The 25,152-nt window shown below is 39.2% G+C and overlaps 1 protein-coding gene across 2 annotated transcripts; it reads right to left on the bottom strand.

Moving 5' to 3' along the window:
* Positions 1–294: 294 nt before the first annotated feature.
* eps15 (epidermal growth factor receptor pathway substrate 15) lies at positions 295–24,136 on the bottom strand. Of its 2 annotated transcripts, none has more exons than XM_054602313.1 (25): positions 24,092–24,136; positions 21,259–21,300; positions 20,560–20,649; positions 20,410–20,457; positions 20,204–20,299; positions 20,028–20,090; positions 19,028–19,153; positions 18,566–18,625; positions 17,936–18,166; positions 17,514–17,659; positions 16,671–16,827; positions 15,402–15,484; positions 12,683–12,755; positions 11,031–11,192; positions 10,692–10,889; positions 10,159–10,581; positions 9,860–9,940; positions 9,532–9,694; positions 9,233–9,277; positions 8,566–8,963; positions 7,889–7,958; positions 7,676–7,746; positions 6,892–7,027; positions 6,585–6,784; positions 295–2,622 (listed from the first exon to the last, which is right to left on the bottom strand). In XM_054602313.1, exons 1-25 carry the CDS (start codon positions 24,116–24,118, stop codon positions 2,476–2,478), a joined length of 3,336 nt encoding a protein of 1,111 aa, XP_054458288.1. In that variant the 5' UTR covers positions 24,119–24,136; the 3' UTR covers positions 295–2,475. The 2 variants fall into 2 exon arrangements, with proteins under 2 accessions (XP_054458288.1, XP_054458289.1); XM_054602314.1 differs by having other exon boundaries at positions 295–2,619.
* Positions 24,137–25,152: the final 1,016 nt, after the last annotated feature.

Here is a 25,152-nt window from a genome sequence, read left to right as displayed (position 1 = left end):
CACTTTTGTAACCTTTTGTACTGTTTGGTAGTTTAATCTGGGGTACAGATTAAACTACCACTGTGTTTTAGATGTTTTAGATAGTGAAAAGTACAGTATATATGTCTTAAATGTAGTGGAGTACAAGTATAGGGTAGCATTTAACTGAAACTTTTGAATGCAGGACTTTTTCTTGTAATGGAGGTTTTTTAAAAAAAAGTGGTACTGCTACTTTTATAGTAAATTAACTGAAATTGGCTGTTTAAGACATGACTTGATCCCAGTAAGAACAAACAAACTGCAAAACTACACGTTTAATATTTATTCTTTTTCAATGAAATGCATTACATTTTCTGGCCAAATAATGTTTTTTTTTTCTCTACATGTTAGAAAATACAAAATAAAATACAATTAACTTGAGTTTTAAAAAGCCTTTATGGGTAGGCCTAGAAACATAAGTGGTTCTTGATTTGCAAAAGGAGTCTGTACAATTGAAAGTAAAGTGTCAGGTGGAATTAAACTGTAGTATGACAGACGGACGACTGCTGTTCTCTTGAGTTTAGAATACACGTGTACTGAAAGTTGGAAGTGCAGCTCTAACCACGGACAGTAAACTAGATAAACATGACAAGAGGAAACTATGACGATGCTCATTTTTCTCAGTGAGACGAAATAAGTCGGAACAGGAAGTTTGGTCAGAAATTTGGAAAGAAAATGAAAACGAAAGCCTCCTGCTGTAAAACAAAGCAATCACTTGTTCAGAAAACGATCACAATTTAGCACTCAGTGTTAAGTATCTCAGTTTCTGGGATAAAACACAAAATTACCCAGCAAGAACAGGAAGAATCACTGGCCGATAAACTGCTCTGTGGGTGTGAACTGCTGTGTTGTTGTGGAAGAGCAACTGCTCCACCGAAACGCAGGGATGCTAATCAACTTTTACTGACTTTGGTTAATCCACTTAGTCTCTCAGAGAGGAAGTATCTCCTAAAAAAAAAAAAACACCTGGGAAATATCAAAAGGTCATACAAAGGCAAACAAAAGAAGCACCAACAGTGGCTCACTTCAAAATGGAACCTGGTGTGAAATGGATTACTTGAGGAAGATGGTTTTTTTCAAAATACTTCTTTTTTTGTGTCTGCTTTAGGGAGACTGCTGAGTGCCTAAGCTTTGATCAGTGAGTGTTAACAATACTATTAACACTATTCATTTAATGTATGACTTCAGAGCAGCTAAAGTGGGCATACATCTACTTTTCCACATCATTTATTTATCTATGACATCCCAGTTTCTATTTTTAAGTTTGTCGAAAACTTGTCAAATTTCAGCCAAAACAACATTCTTAAATCGGAAACATTAACAAAGGTTTCATACTAATTCAAAGATACTAAGTATTTGGTGTTGGACTCAAAAAAAAATGTTTCTCATTGTGTTCAGTCCCTTGTAGTGTGCCCTGAAATGTAATGTTAATTAATATGTTATCATTACATGTAATAGTTGTAGTTACATTCCTTTCAGTATCTCCCAAAAAATGAATTGACAGAACAGAACAGTTGCTGGGCAAAGCAACACATTACTGAAATGTAAAAGCAATTAAAGTATCGAGAAGCTGAATGTGGTAACATGTGATGTATTTGTTAAATTTTAGTATAAATCTGCACATGCGTTTCACATATCAGAGGACTGGTCACTTCCAGTTAAACAAGTAGAAATGTCACCCTGTGCTGAACAAGTACGTTTTTAAAGATAATCTCATCGGCCTTCTGCCATCATACGGAACAATATAAGTACACGATCACTCCATTTTAAAAAAGACTGACTTGCACTTAAAATATTGTTATAGTGCCTCAAAAAACACTTTTTTCCCCCGTCCCACAGTTGAAAAAGTTATGGGGGATTTTTTGGGCTCAACAAAATTAGCAAGACTATTTCTAATTAAAGAGATCTCATGATTTTCTCAATATAACTTCAGAAGCTAGCGTGAGCCGTGTTTTCAGAAAGTGTAGTGAGATCTGTTAGTGGATAAAGACAGGACTTTTGACAAGGCCATTTCAATCTAGTTGTGAGTGCATTAAATAAATTACATTCTGGAGAGTTAATGGGACATTTGTAGCAATGATGTTGAAATCAACGGAGCGATCTCTAGATCCACATTCACTGCATTTCATTTTTCAACAATCCATTCTTCAGGACATACACTCCATCTGGGTCCTCTCCTCCGAAACAAGACCAGCAGGATGGAACAAACACAATACTGCATCGCCAGTGATCGGGTGAACACAGTCTGAGGTGAGAAGGAAGAAGATTCAGAGATGGGTTTGTTCTAAGAAAGTCTCTTCATGGGGTCAGCAGGTGCTGCTGAATCAGTCCTGTACAGTCCCCACTTTGCTTTGGTGCTTTCTGTGCTGGGCCAGGCTGTGCTGTGCCGTGCCGAGCCAGGTCAGTGGATGAGGGGGAGGGGGAGGTGAGGGGAAGGGGAAGGGGACGACGAGCTCCTCAAGAGAGTTCAGACTTGCTGAGTGCGATGGCCAGCTCCAGGTCCTCTTGTTCCTGCTGGGTGAGTCTGGCAAGTCGCTCCTTTTCCTCTCGCTCGCTCTCGCGCTTTGCCCACTCTATCATGTCTTCCTCCGTTGGATACGGCTTCTTAAACACACACACACACACACACACACACACACACACACATACACACATACACACACACACACACACACACACAAGGGGGAAGGAGAAAACAAACAAATGCAAAGAAATATGGGGGGAGAGGAGGAAAAACAAAGACAAACACGTATACAGTTAACAGATTCTCAAAGATAAATTAAGAAACGTGTTCTTAGAGCTTGCTGATACTAGACTGCAATAATATAATGCATGCTATGAATATTACGCATTTTTTGCTTCATTATGTAACTTCACAGTAAACAAGGATTCAAGGATTTATTATCGTTACTATACAATACAGGATTGCACATTTAAATGAAGATGTAGCATGTAATCATGATTAGAGGAATAATATCTAAAGAGGGATTTTTTGGCAACATTTTTGAAGCCAATTTCATATATCTGATCTAAAAATCTCTCAATTTAACTCATAACATATACATAATTTTAAAAAGAATCCCAAAATTTGATAATTATTATTATCATCATCATTACCTAACTTGTAAGAGCTGTGGTGGACACACCATTTAATAGTTATGTATTTCTAAATAACCGTAAACATATTTTTAGCATTTCTGTACTGCAGTTGCAGATGTTTGCAGATGTTATTTTAAATGAGAGGTTGTTGTGCAGCAGAGTTGATCTACATAATATTCTTAAGAAAACATCTTTATTTGTACAGATTGCTGAAAAATATAATAATTTGAATATCTTTTTCAATGAAAATGAGAATAATGATGTAAAAATGATTCCCTCTAATATTGCAAAACTGCATATTTTTTCAAAAATATTCTGCCCTTATTGGGGTTTTTAATGAGCACTTCTTGGTTACCTGCTGGTAATATTTCTAATGAGGTTAAAGTAGAGTCAGAGCTCTAAATGCCCAAACTGACATTCATCATGAACTCACTGACAGCTGACCTTTCTCAAAGGGAACATGTTGACATGTTCATTTTCAGAAGAAGCACACGTGTAACTAATAAGACTAATTTGCAGTCACTTCACGTTCATCTGTGTCAGTAAATCTGGAAATCAAAAATGTCAAAAATGTTTCAGTCCCCCAACCAAAACACAATAGAACTGACAAACAAGAAGCCATTTAAATCAAACGTTCATAGATCAAAGATGACCGTGAGCAGAGTGACGTTCTTTGACGCTCAGGTGTTTTATCATTAGACATGTTGTGGAGGCATGAAATCATGGAATTAAATCTGATAAAAGCGTGAAAGATGAGATCTCTGATGATGAATAAATGCAAAACACGTGACCAAAATCAATTTTGTAGGATCACAAAGACAAAAGGCGAAGGAAGAGAACTTTTAAATACACAGAACGCTGGTTAGGACAGTTAATCATTTAGATAGGACATGCACCGTGCCAACAGGTTTATTATTCCCAATGAATGACAGACAGAAACATCCAGTGTGTATTCACCCATGCAAATGAAAGTAGGCAGCGATGACGACGTTCACTAGCATGTTATAAGCTGAGGCTTTTGGCGCAGAACATGCACGATGAGAACATTTGAGAAACATCTAATGGATTTAGTAGAGAACATGCATTTATTACTTGTCGCTGGTACATCCCACTGCTGCTTTTAAATATAAGTGAAATCAGACATTGATAAAGTACTTATGTAACAGGAGGAATGATGCGTTTTATAACCTCGACTTAAAGAAAACCTTCACATAACTGGTCCTTTTGTCTTTACTTTCAGTTATTGAAGTGATTTAGTGAGATTCTGTCAAACTGTTTTTAAGGACCATACTGGTGCTTTTGCATGTTTCATCCCATTTTGTACTAAATCTTCTAAATCTTATATCATTGCCAAACATTTACCAAAGCATGTCACTGAAGAGTATTGGTTGAATAAAAATAAAAAATCTGTTTTTTATGAGGTCACTTTAGTGAAATGTTAACTTACATGCTTACGATAAAACTACCAAGATTAATAACTGTTCGACCTTCATTATCGTGTAGAATTAACATATATGTCCATGTTTACAATTTCACAACAAAGCAGCAATGACAGAACTGACAAATAAAAGTAGGATGCTTGAAAAGTAGAAAAACTAGAAAAACTTAAATTTCAAAGCATGCTTTGGAAAATGTCAGCAGTAATGTCAAAGTACAGTCACAGCTAAATGAAGTGAAAATGAAAAATGTTGGTGTGGTCCTTTAAAAGCTCAGGCATTTGCAGGTGATCATATCATGGATGCACATAGAAGCCAGAGATGGTGCCCTTGATTCAACACTTTATTCATCTTTTCTTGACAGAGGTGTAAAGACACAGACAGAGAGAATACAGGCGATCTGTTTCTCCACAACACACTGCTGACCGGACAAGAGCTGCACTGAACTGATAAGTGAAGAGTTGGGTGGATGAACAGATACATGGAGAAATAAATAGCGGCATGTGTAGAGGAAAAAAAAAAATATGACAGATGGGAGAGGCAGTGAGTACGAGTGAATGAGAGCCAAACACACAGTTAGTGAGTGCAGGTCGGGTTCAACAACAGGGACATGCAGGTGCAGATATGTGATGGGAGAGGCGCTAGAATCAATACAGCCTTTTAATAAAAGTCATCCATCACAAATCCACAGCGTCACAGTAAATGTCTATGAGGCATCACAAGAGGAAGAGTGGAGAGGATTTAAAACATGTTCCTTATACATTAACAAGGGTCCAACCAATGTTCCTGTTGTATTTTTTGAATGTCAGATATATTACTTTTTTCACATAATTTAATGAGTTGGAGTTGGGGGAAAAGATAGGGAAAAGTAATTCCATTTTTCTTCTTGGTTAAAGTAAAATATAATTATTACAACAACCTGGCTCTTGCTTCTGAGAAGAAATGATCAAAAGCATTACTTCCCCCAAAGAAGCATCTTATGTGGAGCTTAGCTGCTACAACTTTATCCTGGAGCATTTGAAATCTATGAGTTTGTAACAACGATAGCACTTCATGATACTTTAAGTTTATAGGCTGAAACCGTATGAAATAGGATCTCACTCAAGATGCAGCGGGCAACTCGTTAGTCATGGTCACTTGATATAATGCCTTTATGCCACAATTGTGTCGAGTCAGAAACATACTGACTCTGAGCCCAGTCACTGGTCAGACCTAGAACAGGCACTTTGGACCAATGGCAATCAGAAATTTACCTTTTTTAAAATTTAGGCATTTTAAATGTAAAAAGGTGCATTTATTGAAATGTTTTGCAATAGAATATACGTTGTATTGCAGAATGAAACATGCATATGCACAGGCTGTAATCTCAGTGTGCTGAGTTGGGATGGCTAACAAAGCCAAATACAAGCAGCCTCTCATCTCTCCATTCACTGCCAACCTTAATGAGGGACTTGGTATCACAGCGATAGATGTGTATAATCAACTCATTTGTTCCAGAACTTGTGTCCGTTAAATCAAATATGTTGCAGAGTTAATATATCAGTGTTTCTATAATTGCTATGATAACATTTCTGTACATTTCCTCAAAAAGTAAGGGGCATAAATTAAGTGCAATCCCAATATAAATCAGTAACAAAAAATAATTACAAGTATTAAGAATCTTTACATGGCCAAAAAAATATTGCATTCATAATTAAGAGATAAAATATACACCAGCAGCAGACAGAATGCAAGAAAATAAACTCAATTCTAGAAGCTTTTTAGCTTATGTCAGCGTAGCTCAAGAAAAACGAGGTTATCAAATGAACAGGTATGGCATCAGGAACCTGTGCGACTATGTGACAGTTTCTATGAGCCGATTAGTTCACTTCTTTGGGACTTTTTTATGGCAGTGGATGGAGTGATTTATAAAGCTGGCCTGATTTGCTTGGTGGTTGTGACTTTATTAATTATTAGCAGGAAAAAAAAGAGAGAAGAGGGCAGTGACTAGTCAGAGTCAGGTGAAGGTGAGGGAGAGGGCGAGGTGCTCACTTTGTCAAAGCTGGCAAATCGGTCAGCTTCCCGTGCGTTGTGACGAGGAGGGGAGGAAGGGGCGAAGGGGTCGGCTAAAGGATCCTTAGCAGGCAGGGATGAGGAGGAGGAGGAGAAGTCTCCCGGAGGCTGTTGGAGGAAGGGCCCTCGTCGCTGGAAGGATTCTGACGACTCCGTCCTGGAGATGGACGATCTCTTACCTGAGGCACAGACAGGCCGACACAAGTGTTAAAACATCCTGTTAGTACATGATGAAAATGACTAATAAGAGCACCACAATTTGCCAACAATTATAGAAAGTACTGACCTGGAGGTGGAGGCGGTGGTCTGGTTGGCGTACCCGTTTTAGGGGGCAGGGCTGGGGGAACATCGGGGCCGGCTGACTGGCTCTCTTCCTGGAACAGGTTCTTATTGTTGACGCCAAACTGGTCAGCACCGTTTGACTGCAACATAACGTTCATACCCAATCAAATACATAGAGTATTATAGTACAGTATATGGTACAGTAAAATGCTCAATAATAATTACAAAGCGCGTTGCTAATTTAGATCAGAGCTGGAATCACAGAAGCCTATTTTGTGATTGGTGAGGACTGTATTCAGGGTGCCATACAGAATCTATGCATATTTGAGGTTTTGCAAAATCACTTCGATTTGAAGGCATCGTTAATCAATTTATAGAGGCAACATTCCAATAATTATGTGTTTATAAAATATGGACGTAGTCTCTGTGACGTCACCCATAGGTTTCTGAAGAGACGTTGTGAAGCTAAAAGTGGGCTTCCTGGCTGTTGCCATATTGGCAGTGAAATAATATAATTTAACCAGGAGAGATATATTTTTTTAAAAATCAGTCCCTGAGCCAGCCTTAAGTGGCCAATTGAGCGACTGCAGTTTTTGGCACTTCCAACACACTCAACAACTCACCCACAGCCTCCCTGAATGTTCTAGTTTGACAGTAGAAACGAGTTTACTGTGTCCCACAATTACCACTTCCGCCAACTTAACAAAATGATATTCTGTGTGTTTCACTACTGAGTCTTTTTCAGCACCGTGTAGGTTTACAGGATATGAACACCACCTCTTGATTACCTTTGTCAAAGCACTGAAATCTGCAAAGCCTCCACCAAACGATTCATTGCCAAACACAGCCGCAAACGGATCTGAAACACACAAGCATATAAAAGTCACTGAGCATATCAAAATGGCAACACTCATATAGACACTGTTATTAGTGTATTTTATAATTTCAACAGCTGCAATGGCCTCTGTCCCCACAGGGTGGCGCTACACCACAAGTCATACCTGGATCTGAGCTGGCGTTTACTGTAGTACCACCTGGAGCGAACGGGTCATTGGATGCTGCAGTGTCCTTCTAAAAAACAGAACATATAGTACTTAGCATATTGTACAATACACTCTGCTGTGGAAGTGAATATCCCTAAACTTAATTTGATTAACTAGAACTATAAAGTGATGAGCATTAAACAAAATAAAACTGCTGCTGATCCATTTCATCACTTTTATCCAGACTTTGATTATCATTAATTATTATCATTCATTTTTTCTTGACTGACTTGTAACACAAAACCTAACTAATTGTTAATACCACGTTCAAACAGTTCCCTTGATAACGCTTTAGATAAGGGAGACATGGCTAAGATAACAGCCTAAACCCAGATATAATGATTAAACAATACTGTATACTACTACAATACTAGAAGCACATAATATGAAAATTTGTGTTAAAAACAAGGCTTCTGTTATTACTTCTTGTCATTTAAATACCTCTGAACCTCATACCTTTTTGCTCAACTGGTTGCAGTTAAAATAATAAGCCTGGGTACCGCCTTGTTTACAAAGATTACTGATTTCAACAAACCTTTTAAAGCATCAAAAAATATTAATGATTGATATTAAAATTGTAATATTCCTTTTATCAAGAATGCATTGGGACCCGGTTGTACAGCAGGACTACTCACCACGGCCAGATCAGAGGAGGGTAGAGAGCAGCTGAAGGGATCCCCCCCGCCGTCCTGAGAACCAAATGGATCCGCCTCCCCGGTGGCATTCATTTTGCCACCAAACGGGTCAGAGCTGGCCATATTGTTTGCTGTGGAGCTGAATGGATCCTTGGCTGCCACAGCTGGATTGGTAGGTTTGGAGGCGAAGGGATCTTGACCTGCTGCTGGTCCAGCTGCTACGTCACTCGGCTTGGTTGCAAACAGGTCTGGTTCTGGGACGCCAGCAGTGGTACCAAACAGATCGGCTGAGCTGGCAGTGAACGGGTCGCCTGAGGCGAAGGGGGCGCCGGAGGCCTGGAAGAAAGAGTCTGCAGCAAAGGGGTCGGACCCTTTGAACGGATCTCCACCAAATGGATCTGGTTTAACAGAAACAGCAGCAGATACAAAGTGTGAACATTTGATAATGTAGGATTGGTTCATGCTTGTCAGATAACACATCAAAAATATATTGATGCATTTTTGGGAATTTGTTTACTGTTTACCGTCATGCACAGATCACTAAGCCAAATTATTTTTATATGTATATATCTTACTTGGCAAAAAAACGTTTCTGATTCTGATCTGATTCTGATGAAAAGGATAAGTTTGCCTGTTAATCACTTTCAAATAGAGATGGAGAACTTACCTGCAACATCTGCTTTTCCAAATGGATCATCTTTGAATGGATCGTCTATAAGGCAAAAAACCCCCAAAAAAACATAAATCTGACTACATTGAGGCTCTGGTACAAAATGTAATCATATTAAAATATAGTTAACCACCTAATTCTGCAAGTTCCGGAAACTAATCTACAATAAATACAATTAAATCTGTAAAACGAATCACTTTGAAGGAGTAGGTCGACTCTTTCCAAACATAGGGAACCTCGGTATCACAACATTTTATTTGTAAGTAACTAAACTTAAGAGGTTAGTAGGGACTCACGGTCAGTAAAGGGGTCCGAATCGAAGAAGTCCATCTCAGGCAGCGAGGGAGGGCTGGTCTGAGGCGGCATAGAGCGAGGGCCGACTTGGGGTGGTAACGAGTTGTTTGGGGCTTCTGGGGACACTGCTGGCTCCTGTTCGCTCTCTGGCTCTGGCGATGCGACCTGTTGAAACAGCAACAGGGCTCTGCTGAATGTTGTGTTTACACTACACATGATTAATGAATCCCTGAAAACCTCAGAGATACATGTTTTGAACCAAGATCTGCAGTGTTAAAAACTAATTTGGCTAAATGATTCAAGTATACCTCAGTAACTCAGGGTCCTTACCTCTGGTGAGCTCTCTTTAGGGGGTTCCTCTGCATCATTTATAAGCTCCGGGGAGACATCGGGTATAGGGCTACTGTGTTCCTGGAGACATTAGAGGACAACACGTCAATGAATAGTGTTACTTAAAGAGACTTAATTAAAAAGAAGTAAAGAAGAGAAGGTCCTATTTTGTGTAATTTTGATGTTTTCACAACAAAAAGAGAAAACAACAGTTGTAGTAGGGAGTCATAGGTAGGCTTTGTACTGGTTTCTCTCCATCTATAAAAAGTACTGATAACTAAGGCAGGTGTATTCATTACCCTTGCCGTGTTCTCCTGTGGCATAGCGAGGGTTGACCGATTATTGTACAGCTCAGAGGAGGCTAGACTAGTATAGAGATCATCCAAGGCATCATGTTTCAACTTTTCCTCCTCTGTAGTCTTTGGACTTTCTTCCTCCTTCTCTTCTTCCTCTTCTCCCACTTTCAATTCTTCGTTCTCTTTCTGATCCGACTGTTCTTTCTGCTGATAGCAGACATCTGATGGATATTCCTCCTTCAGCTCTTTAGGCTGGTCCTCCTGGAAGAGGTCCTGCTGGAAGGGGTCCCCCTGGCGCAGCTCTGCAGTGAAGCCAGTTGATCCGTTGACCATGACAGGAGAGCTGTCCTCCAGGGCTCTTTTCCAGCTAAGCTGGGCGGTTACTGACCTCTCTTCCACCTGAAGGTTGTTCAGTTTCCGCTGAACCTAGGAGAGCACAGAGGTTCAAAGAATAACATGGAGAAAGAAAAATAAATAAAACAGAGCTCCTATTTTCTGCGGAGAAAGCAGACTCATATATATTCACACAAACCAACCTGTGCGACTTGTGTAAAGGAGTCGCGGACAGACTCTTGCAGAGGTGTGAGCTGCTCCTGAGCGGCCTGGACCTTCTCCTGCAGCTTCCTGCTCTCCTCCTGCAGAGCGAGGAGCTCCTCTCGGGCCTGGACCAGCTCCTCCTCAAACTGACATATCTTCTGTTCCTGGTCCTCATGCTCCGTCTGCAGCGATGAAATCTGTGAAGGAGGTTACCATTATGAAAAAGCTTATTCATTTATACAACTGATGTAAGTGGTGGTCAGTCATTTCAGTAGTTACATAGCTTTCCAGTATTGAAATAAATACATTTATTGTAAAGAAAATACTAATAGACCTACCAGATTGGTTTCTTGGTTGGTCTGCTGGCGAATATAAGTCAGTTGCTCCTCCAGAGTTCCTTTTTGTTGGTCCAGCTCGTCCAAGGCATCTTGGACCTTCTGTCGCTGAGACTGGAGCCGCTGCAGCTCCTCGCTCTCCTTCGCCACCTCAACCTGTAAGTCCTGCAGATATCAAGTTAAAAGAGGACAGTTTTTGTGTATTCTTTCACAGGCAAACTTTTGTAGAAAAACAAATAGAACAGCATAGAGATGAAGAGGGAGCTCAAATAACATTGATTATTTAATATATGGATAATTACAACAAGGGTCAACATCCTCTTGTAACGCTTTTGTTTTTCTAATTTTATGCCAGTAATGACATTCCTGAACAATTGTTATCTCTTAGAAATAATAATAATAGAAAAAAAAAGTAGGTTGCATAATTGCATGCATTATATGTCCAAATTGCACATTTGTGTAAGTGCAAGTGGATCTGTGTCTTTAGATGGAAGACGAAAATACTCCATAAAAGATTCTGAAAACTGGGACAGAAACGGAGGCGAGAAGGAGAATAAGATGGAACAAAATGATCTGGCTGAACTCAAATCAGGAATTTATCACCAACTATTGAATGCGTCATAATCACTATTTTTTTTACAGGTCAAGACGCCCGTTTAAACATCTTATACAGACAACTTGCCCAACTTTCATACCCACCAAAAAGATATTTGGTGGTTTTGTGTGCATTATTCCCCTTTTCAAACCTTTGTTTAAATGTAGCTGAGAACTCCTGTTGATTTAGTCTTTCAGTACGGTGCTTCCAGGTGCAAATGCACAGCAAAATTTCACAATGAAGCTTAGGAAAACAATGCCGATTGCAACCGACTTTCAAGTGATGGATGTCAGATATTGACACCATCATGTGAGACCGCCACAAATAAATTCTCCCCCTTGGAGAGGCACTGCAGGGGAAAGTCTTAATTTAGAGTCTGTGCAGTGGTAGTGGTACACATCACAACAACCAAAAGCACACAATATGAGATATCCAGGATATATTTAGAAAACACAATACAATATAAATTGCCAAAAGCACTTGAGGGAACCCTACAGTGCAGCTACGAAGTTCAGCTACATCACAGTTAGACTCCCTTGAGATCCACCCTCGCACTCCAACTGAATTCCTAGAAGCGGAGCAGACTAGCCCTTTAAGCCATCAGCTCCCAAAAATAGAGCCCATCTCTCAGGCTCAGAGCACACACGCCTACACAAGGACACCAGCCTCTCCTCTCTCTCTCTCTGAGAAACATAAACTGTGTTTATGAACAAGCGTCTACACCTGCTGGCCAAATGTATTATTGATCTTCTCCTCCTGTATATATACATCACAGCAAAAGTGAACAACCGCTTTAGCACCTACTGTCTTTTACCGTCTGCTTTGTCTGACCAGGAGTTTTATCAAGCACAAATACAAACATGCTTGCACACATACACCAGCTTTGTTCCAACACTAATCCTTTGAGAGGCACTGATTAAAGAGAAATGAGAGAAAAGCAGTCTTCCTCTTAAAAAATCTAAATGACCTTGTCATATCCATAAATTCCTTTTTTCTCTTTGTGGCCACCGTACTGAGAACAGAGATGAATCACAGACAAACACAGAAAGCGAGACTTTACCTGGACTTCGTTGCTGCGTTGTCTGATGGCCTCCTCCTTCTCCCTGATCTCATCTTCCACAGTGCTCTTCTCCCTGGGGGTCCAGCACAAGAGACAGGAGTATTTAGTCACCAAGGACAAAGCGGGAAGACCCGGTAGTCCAAGCCCACCCAGCCCCATCCAGTTCTCCACTGAGCCCGCTTTAACCTGCCCCTGAACCACCACCACCTCCTCTCCCTGAGCAACCATGGTGTCCTTAAATCACAACTCCACCGTACAGAGAGAGTTGCCTGAACGTCTGCAGCTACAGCAGGCGTGTGTGTGTGTGTGTGTGTGTGTGTGTGTGTGTGTGTGTGTGTGTGTGTGTGTGTGTGCACAGCGCTGTCTGCGTGGTGAGTGTTGTAGAAAGTGAGAATGTGCTTGCTCAGTCAAATGTGTGGGAGATGAGAAGTGAGAGGCAGATGGCTGCCTTTAGGATGGAGGGAGAAAGAAGAAAAGGAGGAGGGACGAGTGATGATGAGCAGACCTACAACATCCATCATTTGCTCTGCCTGTATGTTCATCCTCTCTACTTCACTCTTTCATCCACCCGGCCAGAGAGGAAATGGAAAAGGATGGGGAGAGGAGAAGGGAGGCATATTGACTTGTGTATTCCCGGCAATTAATAAATGGGCATTTTATTTTCCGCTATTACTAAGCATAAGAAGGCTTACCAGAAAACGACTTAGTGCGTTACAGTCAAGGTGCTGATACTGTGTAAGACACCAAAATGTCAGCCCATTTTCGTCTGATGCATTAAACATTATTATTAATCATGACTGACATAAATCATTATAACACGCAGGAAGATAACTGCAATTTTTGATATTAATGAAACCTTAATATAGAGATGTGGGTTCATTTTGCACCAGATTTTGATATCCAACATTGGATTGTGTTGGATTTCATTCACATACCTATCTAATATTTCAACTCAGACTTCTTGAACATTTTAAAAACAACGACACTAAAAGTATTTTATGTATAACAAATTTATATTAAAAAAAAAGGAATCAATGCAAAAATAAGAGGCAAAGGACCGACAACATTAAAAAAAACTTGTTGCAAATATATATCCTGACCGACACTTTATTTTTTATAATATTTGATTAGGAAAGCCTGATATGAAAAAATTATAATGACATTTTCTATTATTGTTTCAGTTCTGAAAACAGTACAAGTATCCTTAGCAAAAGGTAACATTCAATATGCATTATGTGCATTTGTTGTGTAAAAGCAACACAGAGCACAACACTCATTATTCAGAATGTTCAGTAACACATTTGGATGACTGAACAAAAAAACAGGCATCAACCTCAGAAAGCACTTATCTTTGCCTTTCTTTTCAAAACCGACTAAAAATAACAGCAGCTATTTTTATATTCTCCCTCTCCTCTCACATCAAAATGCACAATTCCCTTGATAACAGAACATTCCTCTCCCAGCTAACCTAGAGTCAACTCAAGCTGAGTATCATTCCTATTCTCCTCTTACCCATGATCCTCCTCATCTTGAGCAGAAGGCTGCTGCCACATTTTGAAGCAGTCACAAATATGAATCATCTTGTTTAGCTCCTCTCGATCTGCTGTCTCTCTGAAGCTCTGATCTTCACTTAGTTTCCTTTTCTATCCATCTTGCTTACCTCTACTTCGTTCCTACAACAGCTGTCCAGTGTGTGTTTCTGTGTGTTACTGTGTGTGTGTGTGTGTGTGTGTGTGTGTGTGTGTGTGTGTGTGTGTGTGTGTGTGTGTGTGTGTGTATGTATGTATGTATCGAAAGTTGGGGGGTGGGGTGGAAGGCCAACTTTCTCACTTCTCACTCTCAGCTTTCACGAAAAGGGAAGCTGAACTCCAAAGCAACTGAGACTGTGAAACCCAAATTACATGAAATTTTTTCCACCTAAATTTAAAGTGAACAAGAACAATAGGTAATAAAACACTCATATATACATAATATAACACAGTATTTACCTTTTTTTTGTAATATCAGTTAACATTTCTCTTTGGCTAGATGTTTTAGACCAAGAATATAAAATAGTGAAAATTGTGTATATATGAAGTCTCCTACCACCTCACTGTCAAACAGCAGCTACATAACAGAACTTTAGAGCCATCTGCTGTGTTTGATAGCCTGCAGCAAAAACACAAATGTTTATCTATTTTCTTTGTCTGAGAGAGTGTGAGCGAAATAATCTTGTATACTTGAACCAGTACTGAACTCTTTCACCCAGTGTGGTTTACAGACAACAACTTTAGCTTGTTCCAGATATATAGGATTTATTTGGGCAGCCCAGTTCCCTCAGTTTGTGTGAAACACTGCATCCTGCTGGTCAGTAGAGATAACCGAAAGTCCTGGGTTTTTATCCCGATTAGACATGGACCATGGTTACATTAAATGATTTTTGCCGAAATCTTTTTCCAAGAGTAAATTTCTCACAGCTGGGCCTCATCACACTAAAAATGTATCTTTACGTTTGATAATATTTTATGCACATCACAGTCAAAAACTGTACTTAATAACTGCTTTCATAGCATATCAACTAGTTCAGATGATGGAATTTAATTAGTGCAAACTCGAAACAAGTACAGGCTATCTATAGGCTACATCCTGTCCCCACCTGCTACATAACCTGCATCATTACGACTTCAGTAAGATGGCTTTTACCATTGTTTTTATGATGAAAATTAGAACAAAAGCTTACTTTTGTAGTTCGACAATCTCGTTGCTGAGAGAGTCCAGCTCCTTGATGGCAGAGAAGTCAGCTGCCAGGTTAGCCAGGTTGTTCTGAAGAGGAAGCGAGGAGGGAAGATACCAATGATTAAAGTCATGACTGAAGGTAACACATGGAAAAGACTCCCTTTGTAACACTAGAGAGAACAGTAAAATTACTACTATGTTGATGAAAAATCCTGGATAATTGGAACATGAACATGAGAGGAAATGAACAGAAGAGCAACACTGATGGCTTTACAAATACCACACATGATGCCACTGATGGAAACACAACATGACAGGATTGGGAGGGAGACTGACTAAAGAGTAATGCAACTGGATACTATATTACATAACATTCATTTAGCTGATCAATTTGCATCTACAGACCGGATGTTTTGCTGTCGCTACATCCCAAAATACTAAAAACATTAACTTCTGCTTTATTCAGCTTAACTACTATGCATATGATGATGACCTCAGGGAGGAATACAGATGTCAAATATGGTCTAGTTTTGGTAACAGAAACACAAATGAGTGAGACAAGGCATAAAGATGACAAAGAGAAGCCGCCTGTTCAAAGTAATGAGATGCCCTCGAGTCAGTAAACTATCACACACACTCACTCAGGATCATCCCACTGCATGTGTGAAGAGGATGCAATGTAAAAATGTAAAGACAGGACAAAGAGGTAAAAGCAAAAATGTGTTATACATGTTGGAGAAAAAAAGACACAGCTGCAACCTCAGAAAAAACACAGAGAAGACAGAGAAGGAACAATATCTACAAAGAATTATTGAAAACAAGTCTCAATTTATTCATGTTAGCATGCTAAAATAATAATATAGGAAAAATAAACCTAGTAAACACTTAAAAGAAAACATACTGCCAAAGACCATCAGTCATTATTAATGATGCATCGGTTCAGATTAGGGCTGGGCAATATGGTTAAAATCTTCTATCCCAATATAGGTAATGTCATATCTCAATATCTCTATACATATCATGATGTACCATGTTTTCTGGCAATTCAATAAATAAATAATCCATGTGAAATAACCACATGGTTTATTTACTATTGTGAATTAAATAGTTGACAAATAAAAAGTTCTGATTATTTTCTCAAGTGCAAAATGATTCGATTTTTTGAGAAATCTGAGTATGTGTTTGTTATTATCAATTTAGACAACATAATTGTGTATCACCATATCTCGCTATATAGTTTCATCACAATTGAAAGTCAATCAGAGTGACTCACCTGTTTGATGTTCTGTCTGTCAGAGGGAGGGATCATCTCTGGGGAGAGACTCTGCGGAGGTTCCAGGCCTTTAGTGAGCCTCTGATTGATTAGATGAAGCGCCAGGGCAAACTGCTCTCGGGTCAGTTTCCCGATGTCTCCAATGTCACAAAGCTCCCTGAGAACACAAACAGACACAGGTTACATAAGAGAGTAACGATCTACACCTCAGGCAACGACTATTTTTGACAGCCGGACTGAACGTCATGTTTAGTGATTATTGAAGGACAACACACAGGACAATCTGAACGGGACAGAAGCTAGCCGCGGAAAGATAATAATCCATATAATGTGACGTGTCAGCACGCACTTCAGCGCTGTTATCCTCCTGCACCAATATCAACTAGGATTATTTGTTCAATGTCATTAGATTAATAACCACAGCCACTATCATTTTCTTGTTTCAACCTTTATCAACACTGACAATTTTCCATTCCAATCCTTTGTGAAATTACATTTTTAATCTAATCAACTGTGGGAACAGCATGTGTGATTTAAGATGATTTGTCCAGCTTAATACCAATAAAATGTAGTCCAGCAACTGTAAGTTTGCACGCTGTTTCACTTAAGTGTTACATTACTGTTGCTATTTTCTTCTTTTTTTAAAGGACATATTTTGCATGAAGAGGGATCCCTACTCAGTTTTGTTTTTGGAAAAAAAAAATGCATAAAGATTTCATAAAGACCAAGCAAAAAAGTCTCAAATCTATCTACAAAAATAGCTACAAGGTGAGTGTGTTTAACAGAACTAGGCTTTATATGCTCCTGAAGGAGCTGAACGGGAGTTTTGCTGTCGCTACCTACCAGATACGTGCAAGTGTGGCGGAGGGAAGCCCGGTTTTCAGGAAGATGTCTCTGACTTCAGGTCCAGACACGAGGCCGTCCATGTCCCCATCAGTCTTGCTGAATAGCTCATCATACTTTGCTTTGTCTGCTGTCGACACCACCCACTGCATCGGCAATAAAAAAATATATATGTTTAATTAGCACCATAGCTGCTTCAATATAGAATTTAAAACAACCTAAACTTACAAAATAACGCTAACTCTTAGAACTTACCTTTAGACTCCCACTCGTCTTGTTCTTTTTAAAAAAAACACATTGAACTAACCTTTTTGAAATCATTTTAAATGTTTGTTGTTGCAGCTATGTGACAATCAAAAAAAGAATACACACAAAAGCTTTTCAGGCACTGCATGCACAGGAGAGACGGGTACTATACTCACAGGGGTGGCTGCTGGTGTCGGGACAGGAGCGGGGGCAGGTTTAGGGGGGTGGGGCATGGTCTTAGAGCCAGCGTGGGAGGAGCGACTGTCTTTGACTGAGGGGGGCGAGGGTAACAGGGGCATCACGGGAGGCACCGAGGGTTTTTTCCTCTTGGAGGGTGGAACCAGGGGAGGTGGTAGGGACATGGGAACAGGCTCCCCCTCCAGGGCTCTGTACACCAGATACATGGCCTGGGAAAGGGCAACAAAAATCAATGATGACAGGCAATTACCAATGAAGTTGTTGCTTTAGTTATTGCGTCCTCGCACTTCTTCCACGTGTCTTATTTGTTCCATTGAGGGATACAGAAATGATTTTACCATTGTGTAATAGCTTGCAAGATTGTACTGTAGAATATAAGCATACACATGTATAAAAAGTGTAGAAACATATTCCTAAAATTTTCAGATAGTGAAGACTGGAGCTAGAAAAGCGTGAAATTATTTAGATGCCTGGGGGATCAATGGTGTAATAAAATGAGAGTTTAGAGTTTAATATATAATTTCAAAAACAGCCTAAACTGAAACTAACTAACTATAACTGTATACTTTGTGGTTTATTTCTATTTGTGATATTGGCTCATTGCTTACCACAGAAAATTCATCTCTGTCCAACATGCCGTCTCTGTCGATGTCACTGAGCTCCCACACCTTCAACACAACATAAATACAGACATTATTGCTGAGCATGCATCATTCCAAAACTGTATGATATATAATAACAAGTGACCCTGACTTGCTACTGATTCTCACTTCCTCTCTGAATTTATTTTCTACCCAATTTGTTAATCTACATACTTTTTTTGCATTGTGTTTTCTCATTTTTTCTCATTTAGGCTGTAACATATGGAAACCATTGTGTTATATACAATATCATGTAACAGTCAGTCATATCATATCACAAGGAAGTTTTGATTAGCAAATTTCACTTTTTCTGTTATTAAAAGCATAGTATTTCTCTCTTAAGTTTGGTCTCTTGGCATTCATGATTATTTCTAATCACTTTGTCAATAGATTGAACTACAGTAAAAGTGTCCTGTTTGGTGATCATACCCTGCCGAGGATGTCCACTGGCAGTTTGGAGTTGAGCAGGACAGGCTTGACCTTGTCTCCTGTTAGAATCCCTCCTGCAGGACCCAGGCTGTCGAAGATGGCGTCAAACTTTAACTTCTCCTCAGGCTTGGGAAAAAGAAAACAGATGTAAAATCATTAGAGACAGATGATTCAAACTTGATGTATTCCTGATGCAGCTACTGTAAACAAAAACCCACTCTTAATAAAAGCTTGCATCACAGAGGAAGGATATGGGTGCGTTTCTTTCAAATATGATGCTCAGTTGTCAATTTGTTTAATTAATTGTAAAATCACTAATATACTCTCAAAATATGCATTTTTGTTTTAGTTTTACAGCCAATCTAATTAAATATAAATTATCCAGGTAGAGGGGGCCTCAATAACATTTCAGTAGTAAGTAAGCAGGGCTTAAATTCCCCACCACATGACTATTTTTTTTACATTCGACGACCTTCATTGAGGTCCAGGTGAGTAAATGACATTATGTATTGTACTTGATCACTTTAAAGGTCAATTTAATTTGTTCAAATAACATGCACTGTCTTTTATTAAAATGACCTTAATAAATCAATAAGTATTATTCCTTGAAGAAGGCTACAGTAACATATTTCTAGGAAGTTCAACAAGCAGAAGAGAAATTCAGGTTCATCAGCTGTGAAAATAAATCATCACAACTGTTTGTCGTGTCAAGCAGCACACATGCTGTAAAATGTTATAGGCACCTCTAGTTAATGTTTATGTGCAATTTGTCATATTGAGCAGAATTGATTTATTTGACATTTTACATGAACTCAACAGAAAAGATAAGGCTCTGTGATGAATGGATTCGATATTTTACTGCTATTATATATTCTACAACCACTATATTCTACTGTGGTTCTCTTAGGAGCAAGACAAAAATATCAAGGCACATTACGATGAAACATGGATCACTATCTTACATTAAGACAAAAAGATAATAAACTTGCAAATGCCTCACCTTGACGACCCAGGGAGTGTCAACAGCCCCTCCTCCTGCTAACTGCGGGCTGCTTGTATCATGCTGGAGATAAACAAAACTGAGTTATTCTTCATCTCCTCTAATAAATGCATTATTCCAATGTTCAAATAAAAAAAAAATGAAAAAGAGTTTGTTATGCACAGTAGCAGACTTACAAATTTCGGTGGAGGAACAGCCACATGAAGGCACTTGAGCGCCACCTCCAGGCCATTTTGAGCACAGGCCACCAACCGCAACGCTATGAAGAATTGCTAATGGAGAACAGAGATGTATCATGTGACGTGAAACTAGTGATCAAATCCACGTGATTCACATAAAACAAACAAATCCATCATGATGTGACTCCGCAGTGCATGTATACCTGCTTGTTAAGAGCACCTTTACGTTCAGAGTCTGCCAAATCCCAGACCTATGGAGACGCATACACAGTTGGTACATTTATTACCATCAACATAAACAGCAAAGACAACCAAAGCGTGATGATTCTGCACAGATCAGACTCTTTGCTCACCTTCCCCAAGACCAAGTCAGCCAAGCCAGACCTCTTCAGGAACAGAGCTGCATCGGCTGCCGCCACCCGCCCACTGCCAGACGGATCAACCTGCACACAAACACCAAACACAAACAGCCGGACACATAGTCATTATAGCTTATCCCATCTCAGAAAAAAAACAGTCTGCATCTGCACTGCTGAGAAAGTCAGCTAATGTCTTATTAGCCAAAAGCATTAGTTTGTATTGGAGAAAGAGGGAGGCAAATAAAGAACAAAAGAAAACTGTGAGAATTGCCCTGTGGGATAGCAGTCTCTGAATCAATTAAATCAAATCAAAGCCATTTTCTCAGCAGTCTTTTAGCTCAGTATTGGTTCTGCTAGCAATCTTTCATGAGGCTCACTGTGAGTTCCCCTGACATGTTAGGCAAAGGGAAACATTATTAATTCATGGAGATACTTCCTTTACTGGACACGGAAACCGGAACCCATAGGAGAGAAGAGAGATCACTGCTCACTGCTATGGCACACTACAGTTTATTGAAGCAGCTAAAGCTAGTTTACAAATTAAAGGCGCTCTAAATTACTATATCAAACAATAGTAATTGGCTCAACACTTAATGATATACTGTAGGAATAAAACAATAAACACGGAGCAAACAACACCAAAGTCAAAATAAAACATATTTGTTTTATTTTTGGGAAGATATACTTGCATACCTGCCGATAGTATTTGTCATAAATGGGATTTCCACTGGAGAGCTGTAAAGAAAGGAAAAATCATGAAATACACAAATCTGAGTTTACGGAATGAATTCAACCAGTACTGACTTTTACGATATTTAAATTCACCTTTTAAAACTGTCTGCTCATGAGGCTTCTTTAAGGTTTATGCATATAATTGATCAAATACCCCAAAAATCACCCTTTAAAATAGTCTGTCATAAAATAAACTAATATTTTAAAATGCTTTCTCAATTCTACTGTTTTCTGGCTACAGCAAGAGAGTTATTGATTGAGCCAAGGAAGCTGTCAAAATGGGGAAAAAAAGCCTGATCCATTACAGATGGCCGATGCAGACACACAGACTACAAGCAATATGTTAGATCCAGCTTTATTTTTCATCACCACTAAAACAGCTGCATTATTTGTCAACGGCCCAAAGCATCTGCCGGGGGAAATGAACAGTGGCTTTGATCACTGCTCAGACAACAAGAACAAATGCAAAGTTCTTTTTTGTTCAATATGCCAAAGAAAAGCTCTCGTAAGACATATTTTACCATTAAATAAAGTAATGAAGTCTGTTCTTTTGAGATAAGAGCTGCATTAATAATTGTTTTCCTTTTCAATTAATCTTTCTATTGTTTTTTTAATTAACCGAAAAATCATGAATTATATGAAAAGCCAGAAATTTGAGAAAAAGGTCCGTCACAAGACCAACACTGCAAAACATTCCTAAACCCAGATACATTCAACTAGTAAGTGTTTGGTATGTTTGCTTGATAAATGTGCTTTAAAAAAATCTAACTATTAGCAAACTTGTCTCAGCACTAGCGAGATCCGCCTATGATTATTTGAGAGGGTTACAATTGTATGCTTCCAGGCAAAGATGAGCACATTTTCTGGAGAAATACAAACATGTGTCATACACCATACAGTGAACATCGATGAGTCACAATGATAGAGAGGATTACAAATGAATTGCAAGCAGAGAGAGTAATGACTTCAGGATACAGGCTACCCCTCCCAAGACTACTGAATAGTGATGGTCAGCAGGACAGTTTCAACAGGACGTCACTCCACAGACAACAGCTAATTTTACCTTCCGTTATATCCTCTCTAAACACCTCCCTTTCCGGTGTTAACACGACTGTCCACTGCTGGGCAAGACAGCAAAAATAATCAGCATTTCCTTCTCCATATAGCTGAAACTGACAATTTGTTGTTGTGCTTTTAAAGCAACAGGTGCAGCAATGGAGGACAGGAGTGGACAGTAACCGTCTGAGCTGTGACTTAACTGGGGAGTGGCTATTCAACCGGTGATTAAAACTGTCATCATCTTTCCACCACAGAGGAACAAATTGACATGCAAAATCATTCCATAATGTAAAACAAGAGTATAGCAAAGATCTGTCAGTCTTTCTTACAGTCTTGCCCAAATAGCTTGGGCACGGACGAAAACTTGAAAACACACAGCTTGTGATTAGCAATGTTATCTGTCTGCTTTGCCAACTGCCAATTTAAAGCGAGATATCTGTGTTCACACACACACTCATCGTACTCTGGCCAACGCAACTTATTTTCTCTGACACACAATAGTGTGCCTGGAACTGTTGGCGACTGTAAACACTGTGGTCATTGTACTGATGACTCTTTAATTGAGCATTGAAAAAAAAAAAAAAAACAGCCCTCAATCATTCCCCAGACAGCCCGTACAAAAGTGGAGCAGATAGCGAGATACATTTCAGAGCAGGAATTGACCAACAGTCTAGTTTGTTCTAGAAATTTCAATTCCCTAATTCACCCTTGAAAATGAAAACACACTAATGTCACAAGTAACACCGGAAAGTAAGTCAGTGTGAGAATGATCAGGCTGTAACGCTGACAGCACACTTTAAAACAAGCATTACTGCCTGACATGAAGTTTCACAACACAGATGTACAAGCACAGGGTTTATGAACTCATCTGTGCGAGATCATAATGTCAAAGCTGTTGTTGAAGTGACAGTGGCTCAGGTAACAAGTCTGGGACTGTAACCTACTTATTACACCTGTATGCAAAATAACTCATTTAATATATTTCTGCACAAGTTGCATCACTTAACTTGGCAAGCAGCAGTCTGAGATTTTGTGACAGAAATGCTGACTGGTGGCTACTCAAGTTCACTTCCTCTTACTTAGTTGCAAAACAACTGTTAAACATTTTTGCAACAGTTCACGTTGTCCACTTCATAAAAAGGTCATGGAGAGAAACCACCAGCCCGGACAGTGAGGCGTGTTTACCTCCAACAACAGCAATAAACAGGCTGGTTATCCAGCCCAAACACAGATGAATCATTAAGAACAACATGCAATGAATGTACCTTCACGTGTTTGTTTTGTTTGTAAAACAGTGTTAGCAGAGGCTCCACTAGCACAGATATGACAGTAATATAGTACACATGACTACCTCGTATTATCATCTATTTGAACTAGCCTGCAGCAGAAACGAGTCAGCACAAAACATGATAACATGAGGCCGAGTAACGGCACACAGCTCGTCCCAAGTCTGACAAAAGCGGCTCTGAAACAGCGCAACACTGCACACAAACTAGCTGTGAGCTAACAGGCTAGCTAGCTAGCTACGCCCTTACGCAGTCCCCGAAGAGATCAGGCAGAAACTTTTCCCAGTCACAGCGGCTCTGAACTTCTCCAAAGAGAGACGAGGCTCGAGGTGAGCTCGCGTTTCTCTCCACTTATGTCCTCTAATATTCACGAAATGTCCCCGAGCGGAGCAGACAAGCGGACACGAGACGTTTGCTGTGGTTATATGTGAGTTGTGAGTCAGTGTTACCTGAGTGAGAGACAGAGTGGCAGCCATAGTGTTTCTGTTTCCCACTGCTTTCATTCTGCGCTGCTGCCAGACACAGACTGAGGCCGCTGGGAAAACCCGGCACCGGATCTCACGGACGGGAAGGAGTTCACGCACTAGGACCGGAATGCAGACTTTTACTCATAATAATGATAATAATAATAATAACTTTATTTATATAGCACCTTTTTAAAAAAAAAACAAGGTTTACAAAGCAGCAAAACAGTGCAATAGATGAAACATTAAAAAACAATCGTTAGGATAAAACTAAACTAAGGGATACAATGAAATAATCAAGTGATAATCAAATAAACAGACAAAATGAATAAAATCAAGTGGAATAGGTTCACATAAAATAGTAAACGAATATAAGATAAAATAGTAAATTCAATTAAAACGAAATATTAAAACGACGACATCACATAAAAGCCATTCGTGCATATGTATCATGTGTTATCCCAGGAGAAAAACTATATATATATGTACAGTACCAGTCAAAAGTTTGGACACACCTTCTCATTCAACTACTTTGAAGAATGTAAAATATAAAACATTCTGGTTTGTTGAGCATTTGTTTGTTTACCACATAATTCCATTCAATTTTTAAATAAAGAAAAACCATTGAATGAGAAGGTGTGTCCACATTTTTGACTGGTACTGTATAAAGCAGAGAGCTCTACAGTAACAGAAGAAACACAACAGTCAGAGCCAAAGTCTGTCCAATGCAATGTTTTTAATTCTTTTCTGCATTTTTTTTATATTTCATGTGATAATTTGCATTAAATAATAATAATCTCGGAGATTTTCATCCAAATAAATGTCTGTTGTACATTTCGTTGTACTCTGTGCAATGACAATAAAGTTGAATCTAATCTAATCTAATCTATTGTATGTGTTGTCAATGACCCCAATCGCACTGGCAAAAATGTTAAAATACACAATTACAAGTAAAAGTCCTGCATTCAAATTACATAAGTATGCTAAAATACCCTTTTCACATGTTTACTATTATATTATTATTACAACCAGTAGATGGAGCTAAT

The sequence above is a fragment of the Anoplopoma fimbria genome, chromosome 8 (assembly GCF_027596085.1).
Source record: "Anoplopoma fimbria isolate UVic2021 breed Golden Eagle Sablefish chromosome 8, Afim_UVic_2022, whole genome shotgun sequence".
Lineage (NCBI taxonomy): Eukaryota > Metazoa > Chordata > Actinopteri > Perciformes > Anoplopomatidae > Anoplopoma > Anoplopoma fimbria.
The sequence above is the reverse complement of the archived record's forward strand: the minus strand, read 5'-3'. Positions and strand labels throughout refer to the sequence as shown.